At 35.7% G+C, this 9,350-nt stretch overlaps 1 protein-coding gene across 4 annotated transcripts in view; it reads left to right on the forward strand.

Annotated features, from left to right (window-relative positions):
- The window catches only part of FAM120B (family with sequence similarity 120B), a 59,373-nt gene extending 51,849 nt beyond the window's left edge, over positions 1-7,524 (forward strand). For all 4 annotated transcript variants that reach the window (XM_048938170.1, XM_048938169.1, XM_048938168.1 and 1 more), the window contains 3 exons: positions 428-536; positions 2,288-2,401; positions 5,086-7,524. In XM_048938170.1, coding sequence (XP_048794127.1) covers positions 428-536; positions 2,288-2,401; positions 5,086-5,147 — 285 coding nt within the window. In that variant the 3' untranslated portion in view covers positions 5,148-7,524. The remainder of the gene's footprint in view (positions 1-427; positions 537-2,287; positions 2,402-5,085) is intronic.
- Positions 7,525-9,350: the final 1,826 nt, after the last annotated feature.

The following is a 9,350-nucleotide window of genomic DNA, read 5'->3' on the forward strand; positions in this document are numbered from 1 at the left end:
CTGATGTATTACTACTGTGTTTGTAATGTATGAGAGTAAGATACTTTGATTTTTCACTCATTCATTCCACTTTGCCATGAGACTTTACCTGTCCCTCCCTGAGGTACTGCTGATAGACTTAAGCCTAGGTAGCAATTCAAAACAATAGAACATGGAAGTAAGTAATAAACAGATGTGAGCAGAGGAGAAAGACAAACATAACCAAAAGAGGAAAACACATTCCTTCTGCACCCCTAATAACCCCTCGAAGAATCCATTTTTAATATTAAACATTTCGTTTCCTAAAAAATGTGAACCAGAAAATCTTCACGTATGTATGAGTGTGGACTAATAAAATAATTTTGATTGCTATATTTGTAATTGATTTGTGCTACACCTGAAGATAGAAAGATAGAACAGCCATTAATGTGAATGCTGTTGTCTCCAGGAGTCTTTGTATACACCCTTCCAGAATCTGAAGTCGCTCATTTGCAAGGTTTGTGCGGTGAAGAAAAGAACAATACAGAGCAAACCAAGAGGGAGTGGATTTATCACAGGTTGGCATTATGTTAATTTTCTCAACCAAATCAACGTGTTGATAAGTTCAGTTATCTTTCAGCTGCAACAGCATTTACCTAGGGAGCATGTCAAGCTAAATAAACCATAAGATTTTTCTCCAAGAAACCAAAGGAGAGATTTAAGAAAATGCCTCCTGCTTTTAGGAATTCATGTGGATTGGATTACCCAAGTTTGGATAAAATATTTCCATCTAGTTACGTAGCTAGTGAGATACACACAGTAAATAAAATATTATTCACTGACAGAAACCACTGCTATTTGCTCAGTGACTAAAGTTATTTTTATAGGAAGAACTGAATGACAGGTTTTTTCTGCCTTTCCCTAAAGGGAGCTATTTTAGCCATGATAGTCTAAGGTCTGAATAAGGCATTGAAGATACACTGATGCAGTTCAAAACCAAGGCAAGCTTTGAGGCAGTGTCGAGAAGGGCTTTCAGCCTAAGACTTTGGCTTTCTTTTTTCCAACTGCGTGGCTTGCTTTACTAAAGACATTCCTTTTCCCACCTGATCTGCCTGACCTTCAAAAAAAAAAAAAATCTAAAATATTTTCAGCCTGATTCACACACATCCTTGATTGTTGAGGTTTTTGAGGCATTGAAATAATTCACTCTGAAATGATTAGATTTTAAAATGCCATCATTACTGTTCAAAATGCTGTTATTAAGTAGTGTCTCTATATTGTTGAAATATGGATAAGACACTGTCTTATAATAAGGCATTGTCTGCTAGCTATTTCTATTAAGAAAATGTTTATGCCTTCAGCTTTTGGTGATCTTTACACAGAACACTAAGAACCTCTAGCTTCCCTTTGTATGTCAGCTTCTCTCTATGAATTTGAGTGCTTTTTCATTTTATGTGAGAGAAAGGAAAGGTTTTTTGATAGCTTTTGAATGTTTGAACTGGTAGATGGTCTAGGTAACCTGTCTGTGGACCTTTTTATTCATATAAGCTGTTCGGTAGTTTCAGTGTCTACCAGTAGAGATGTGGTTGTGCTTTCATTAGTTATTGATTTATACATGACAGATTCACCTAGCACTGTAAATTTGATCTGGTTCAGGTATGATTGGATTGTGGTTGAATTACCTGAACATCATGTAATAGAGCATTTATGCTGATATTATCTTTATTACCTGCTTAATACCCAATCAAGTATGATGTCTGTGAGGATAAAATTTACCTGTTATAAATTTCTTGAGTAAATTGCAACAGGCAGAATGATCTTCTGTCAGTTCAGGACTTAGCATCATGTAACAGCACTTCTGTCCTCTTCTGGATATGATACTATACCATACTGCTGGGTAGCATTCAAAACTAACGGTATCTGTTGGTGATTTGTGATACCAAATCTTGTTAGTGTCTGCTATTGCTTCAGAGCAGTACTTAAGCATTTTAATTATGATTTGTGATTCTAATTTGGACAGAGATTTCTGTTTCATTGTAATGACTTCAGTTTCCAAATCTGTGTCAGGAGGTTATCTGGTTTTACTTGTTAACAGCTTGTTATCATGATGTCTATAGATGGAAATGAGGACAAGAACCATACTTATTAGGCTGAGTAGTTTGAAAGAATCGTAATTGTACATAACTGTTTTGACATAAATCTAATAAATGTGTTCTTTCCCTCCCCCCCCCCCCCAAAAAAAAAAGAAAAAAAAAGAATATGTTCTCTCTGTTCTTCTTCATTTTATCTTCTATACCATCAGAGTTGGCTAGTAACTTCTGTTTTTCAGGAACACACCAAAGAGAACTTAACCCTAGGTTCCAGCAAACACACAGAAGCTCCTTTGTTTCTCCATATCATAATCAAATGAGGGGCAACCTCTGGAGAAATCCTCAACCACAAGGTAAAAAATGTTTGCATTTGAAATTCTTTTTGTGAACAATATAACAGGTCTGTGTCTGTGTACAGTTTATATGTATATAAATTTATGTATTGTATGTTTGCTGTTACCCTGTACCCACAGCACTCAGCAACAAAACTTTTAAAATTTATTAGCAGAAACTAACTCCACCAAGTGCAGTAGGTCTTCTTTTCCTCACAACATTCTGAAAAAAAAATATTTCATGTGGTATTTAAACCTTACATGCTCAGTCTCAGATGAGTGGTTTTTAAAACTGTAACAGATCTAAAATGAGTTGGCACAGCTGCACCGAAATGTAAGTGTAAAGTCTTTAGTTGCAAATCTTAGTTCATACTTCAGTAAAACACTTAAGCATGAAAATAAACACATTTTACATGATTTTCTAGATCAGATCTCAGTTTCCAAACCATTACCTGAATAATAGAAATGGATGTCCTGTTTTGTCTTGACAAAAATTAGTCTTGAATCATTTGCCAATCCCCCTTCTTGAACACAACAGACATTTAATGCATCACTGTGGATAGCTCCACTGAGCTGATACTACTTCAGTCTTACTTTCTTGTTATTATAAATGAAGACGTATAAACATAGATTAAAGAAAATATGCAAAAGGAAGAGAAGTGTCCAAGAAAGATCAGTTATTTTGTTAAGTCTGCAGAGCCTACATTTCTTCCGTGTTTGCAGATGATGTTTTCAAAGAAGACTGATGTGATTAGGGAGGAGTGTTAATAAATAAATACAGTAAAGTCTTTAATGTGCGTCAGATGCTTTTGTTGTATTCTTCAAAATGAGTTATGATCATTTAATTCACAAATAAAATTGTTTGATGGTATATGTAGCAAATACAACAATAGTGTTCATGCTGACTAAGCAAAAACCAAAACTTATCATTGTGGCTGTCTCAAAAAGCCTGTTATTCAGGAATCATTTTTGCAGGCACTCTGTTCACCTCCACTAGATGTATTCCATAAAGCATATTCCACAGCAGCTGCACTGAATTGTGTTATAATCATAATTCAGTAACATCAATAAAATATTATGTCTTCCTCTACACAGGCAAAATTAAACCTTATTTACTACCCCCGGGGCAGTTTTAAAATATGATGCCATAATTGCAGTTAAATCTCTGTTATAAATAAAAATGATTTAATAGGAAAACATGCTTCTCCTTATAAAAGAGTCTTGAAGTGTTTCAGAGTTCATTTTAAGCTGACCTGCCAAGATATTTGATGTTTTGACAAAGTTTCTCTTTCATAAGTTTGCTGATGTTAAGACAGGTATTTGATTTGCTTCATTATGTAGCTGTTGTCTTTGTTCTGTGTGTCTTTCATCAGAGAAACTGAATAAAAATGAAGAAAGTGTGATAGCTTGTGGTAAAACTTCCTGTGATATTGCTGATATCTAGCTGCATACATATCAGGAACTTGTTTGGCCTAGTGGCTAGAGCACTTAACCCAGTGACTTGTCTCACTGGACCCAAGGATGCAGGTTCAGGCTCTGATTTTGTCGTCTGGATTTCTGCAAGGCTATTGTTACATGTTAAATTTCCTGCTGTTGCATATTATAGATAAATCATTAAATAAAATGCATTTTAAAGAACACTTTAAAAGTTAATGGTACAGTAACCATGGGACCCATATCTTCTGTCAGAAAAGTACCCAGTGATTAGGTGTTCTTTGCTCGTGCTTATCAGTTAATGTTTAAGAATTCCATGACAATGGCTTGACTTCAGCACTGGAGGAAACAGTGCCTCCACCAGAAAGCATAAACCTAAGACTCACTAGTATTTCAATGAGATGTTGATTTGAATACCCTCGGGCAGAGTAAGAATTGAACTATGGTATCCCTCATTTTGTGATGAATACTAACCACTGGTCTGTTGTAATTACTATCTAATCTTCCATCTGGGGTTTGAAAGAAGGGAATCTGGGGAGCAGGGTATTTTCTTTATTTATTTACTTATGTTCTCTTGATAAATGTGTTGGCTGTGTGTTACAAATCAAGAGAGTGCATCCGTGTAACACAGTGGGACACCAAAGCCTTGCAGAGAGGGAGAAGTTTTTTATCCTCAGTGTTTCTTATTTGTTACTTTAGAAGACTTGCCATTTAGTGTTCTGAGTTTTCCACATTGCGTTCTGAATGCCTGACCATTATATGCCTAATAAATAGATCCTAGGTATCTGATTTAAAGCTAAGATTAGGCTTCTGTTATTGAAAAGTAAAACAGCTAAAAACTTGGCTTTGCAGCTTTTGGTAATCTTTGTGCTTTGTGTTTAAAAGTTTTCCTTGAGGTACAACAAATGTTTGCAATAAAGCATGAGTTTCTGAATTCTAGGTGAAAATATTTTTTAGTATAACTTCTATCTGGTTCTAAATAGTGTAATTTCTTTTACTGAATTCACACAGTCTGATCTACCAACCATTGTGTATATATGACCTCTATAGTTCACTATCTGAGCCTTTACTTGGCCATAGATTTCGGACTTACAGTAGCCTAGGAGCTTCAGGAAGAGCTCCTTTATGGACTTTAGCTTTTAACATCTCAAAATACTATCTGTAATTACATGCCAACTGAAGAGGAACATGCTCTTTTCTCAAAATATATGTGAATATAATTTTTCTTGGAAGCAATCTAAACAAGCGTTTCCTATTTTGATTTCCTTCAGGTAGAAGATACAGATCAGGGCATTCAGACCAGAGGAGAAGATTCCATGTTCCACCTTGGTAAAGAATAAATGTGATGACCTAGCAGACTGCGATGGTGGGATAGTTGCTGTTGGGATTGTTTTTTGTCTGTGAGAGCCTCTTACAAACTTTACAGAATAACTGAACCATATGACTGCAGAAGAAATGGATCAAAGCTGAGAGTATTTAGTATGTGAATGCCTTGCTATGTCTAAACTTGCTATGAGACCAGAATCACAGAACTAAGGTTAATGGTACCAGCTGAGGTGTAGCTACATTATTTTGTACCACTGACAATGGAAATTCTAAAGCATTTGTACCACATCATAAGATATTCCTGGCTATTCTAGTTTTGTATACTCCAAGAGTTTGCCCGTCATGAATGACATGGAATACTCATGCTGAATTGTGGTTTGTGTCTTGGGTAGATTATATCTTAAGGATTATGCCACTGGTACTGAAACCTGTTGAAAACTTTGAAAAATGTCATCACTGTTGCCATTTAAACATCACCTGCCAGCAAAACAAAATGACCTTCCTGTAAAATGCAGTGCTTTCTGGAAACAGCCAAAAACTGCTGTTGCTTTTGGTACTTAAGCAATTCTCTCATCTGAATGTGCGGAATGAACCACAACATTGCAGAGGAGAGAAAGAATCTGAGTCTTGTCCTGCCCTACTTTGGCAATAAATAATACTTTTAAGAACCAGACTTTTCCCTGTCCAAAATCTCAACGATATAATTGAAAATTGTCTTCATCAATGTAATCCTCAACAGTTTCATTTTCTTAGGTTTCTACTGATCTTTTAATAGGCTTGACTCAAGTGGATGTTTATGGAACTGATTTCCTCTGTTTATGTGCTTTGGAATCATCATATCTTTAGTTTTGTACTTCAGCATTTTCAGTATATTAAGTCATATCATAATCTCTGTATGGGAAGTATATAATGAAAGGAAAATGAAAGCTTGATAAGACTGAGCAGCAGAAATGAATAAAGGATATGCAAGGATGGAGGCAAAATGTTAAAAGGAAGTTTTATAATCTGGTACAGTGTGCAGATTCTCACAGGACTATCTTTAGTTATTGAGGATGTTGACTATTCCAAACTGCTTTTAGAATTTTTTCACTTTTCTGTTCTTCAATCTGTAACAATCAGCAAGCTGTTTACTGTGCTGAGTGAGTAAGATGTTGTGACCCAATTCTTGCTTAAGTTATGTAACTTTATGTTACATTCTACAGAATATACAATATTTCAAGCTAGTTATTGTAAAAAAAAAAAAACACAAAAACATTCAGTGCCTTCTATCTGGCTTGAATTTGTACACCTTTGGCATCCACCTATTATTTTCTGTCTAAATTCCTTTGATTTCCTTTTATTTGAGGATTATTTTTTTTTTTAAGGAAATTCAAAATAATACTTTTCAGGCACATGTGGCTTTCATGAGCAGTTTGCTTTTGAAACTTTTTATAGGACTTTCTGTTAGTAGAATTGTTTCAGTGTTGATGCTTGTGTGTCTTATTTGGCTCATCACAACTGTTGATTTTTTAGGTCGTCCAGATGAAGTTACTCAATACTGGAAGTGGATGAAAATATTGTAATTTTCTTGTATGTCTTTTTCTGATTGTGACACAATAAATACATTCTTTTGTACTCTGTGTATAGCAACAACTAAACAAATAAATTGACAGCAACACAGGATTTCTAATTCTGAGCAGACACAGTTTTTACACAATATAGTATCTGAGTTATGTTGCAGGACTCCTGTTTTGAAAGGGATACTCCTACTTCCTTTTTTGCTTGATTTGTCAATGACTGTAATTGTACTACCTCTTTTTTTCTTCTACTTTTTCTTTTTTCTTTTTTCCTTTTTTTCTTTTCCTTTTTTCCTTTTCCTTTTTCTTTTTCCTTTTCCTTTTTCTTTTTCCTTTTTTCTTCTTTTTCTTCTCCCTCTCACTCCCAAAGCTTTTGGAATAATGTGGTCTCAGTTTTATGGAAAGTTGTTTAGTTTAAGGAATCTTGTGTTTAACAGTGTATATGAAAAGAATGCCACTATGAGCCAGAATTTCTTAGTAATTCCTCTTTCAATTCAGATACAAGGGAAGATTTCTGTTGGCCTTAAGAAACAAAATTACATACAGTTAGAGTGAGATTTTTTCTGTGCTAGCTGTGATATGATATGAATTGTTGGTAATAATTGCCCTGACTACTGAAGAACTATTAGACTCTGAGAATTTGTGTTGGTTTTTTTCTCCCTAATACTAGACTATAAACAGAAACTGCTGTTATTATTTCCAAGCTAAGATTTTTTCCCACTTGGAATAATAGAGCCAATGTAGGAGGAAGCTGAAAGATAAAGGGATTATTTTCCAGTGTCATTGAAATTTAAATTGATCAGAGTACCACAAGGCTTATGGACTGCAGAAGGAATTAATGTACAGGAAAACAGCCTTAAAGCTTCCAACCTAATGATGTTGCATTAGTAACTGCCTATGGGTTACTTTGAATTGGTAAAACAGGTGTGGATTTGAAGTGAGGGAATCTGTGTGAATTAAAAAAAAAATAACGCCAGAGAAGCATTCTTATTTCATTTGATTAGATTGTTTACCATTTTCTTTAGCCTTTATGAAGTGCAGCTGTCTTTCACCAAAGAAATTGAAATCGAACATTTATTTATCAACTCCTCTTGAAGAAAGGTTTGGAGAACATTCATTATCGTCAGTAATTTGTTCTACTTTGACTCAATAGAAATAGTGACCAACAAGAGACATTTTGCTTCCTGGTTTCACCATGGATGTGCCTCATTACCATGGACTTGTCTTGGTAATGACTTTGACTTCACATGAACCTGGTTACCATCACCAAACTTGCTCTGCTCTTGCTTGGGTACTGTGGGCCTGCACCCCCACTGCATCTGCCCTTCCCTCTTCCAGCTGCCCACACTTGCTGCTCTGTGGTGGTTGGGCTCAAGGCTCAAATAGCACAGGGCATCAGAAAGCCTGACTGCAGGTACCATAGGAACTGGACAAGGTAAAACTAATAAATATGTTCTATGGAATAGCTTGCCGCTGAAAGCAGCTTGAAAAACTGAGAACAGTTGCAACAGCAATGTCACTGTAAAGCTCTCTCTGGTTAGGAACTTGCATTTGTTCTTTCGTAGACCTTAGAACTGATATTCAGACCTTTCTCACCCATTAACTAGTATACAGTGTTTCAAATTGTGAAGCCTGTTCAAAACAATCATAGAATCATAGAATCCTTGGACTTGGAAAGGACCTCTGAGGGCCATCTAGTCCACAGAGGTCCCTTCCAACTTTAAGGATGAGTGCAGACAGGAGTTTAGCTCTAGCAGTTTCAAGTTCTGTCATCCATATCTCTACATACTACAGATAGGATGTAGACCGGGGCCAAAGAACTGCACTGACTGCAGAATTTCAGTCACAGTGTTGCATTCTACCTTAGGTGTTCATATTTAATATCAAAATTGTGTTTCATCAATAAGCATCATCAGAAGACAAAATGCATTATCTGGGAAAACAAGATACACAGGATATGAAGGATGCATACAACTTTTAGGCTTTTTTATTGTTGTTAGTACTTTTTATTCTCTGGTAGTTGCTATTTAAATCACTTATTGAATGGCCTATTATTGTAAGTGGTCACGTAGATAAAAAGCTACACATTCAAAGTCAATATACTTAAGGCATGAATTTTAGTTTGAAATACACTGATATTTCAAATGTATTCATGTCCTCTTCACCATGCCAGAGAACACACAAAATACTAGACAGAGAAACCAGTCCTAGGTATGATACCTCTAACAATGCCCTGGAGACTTGTAAGTAAAGAATAGTGCCCTCGGTCTTAAATATTCAGTAGCCAGCTATGCAGCTGGTCTTTAGACTCTTAAAGAGCAAAAATGTACTGTAAGAACTGCTCTGACCTCAGATGGGATTTTTGAATGTCCTGTAGTTTGCTCTAAATGTCATTGGTCAGAGCAATGTAGTTTTTAGAACTGTGATGAGAAACTTGTACATCATTTATGACATCTGGAACGCTTAATTCATGGTAACCATTCTGGAATTACCTTTATTGGATCCAGCTTTATTCTAATCAAAAGACTGTTAATAGCAGAGGCCTGCTATTTACTTTCTGAGAACAATTTTCATTTGTGATGAAGATGCAGCTCATCTAAGAGGCTGCAAATGTGTAATGCTATGCTTTTTGATAATCATCTTCAGCCTCTGGC

This window comes from Lagopus muta, chromosome 2, assembly GCF_023343835.1.
Source record: "Lagopus muta isolate bLagMut1 chromosome 2, bLagMut1 primary, whole genome shotgun sequence".
Taxonomy (NCBI): Eukaryota; Metazoa; Chordata; class Aves; order Galliformes; family Phasianidae; genus Lagopus; species Lagopus muta.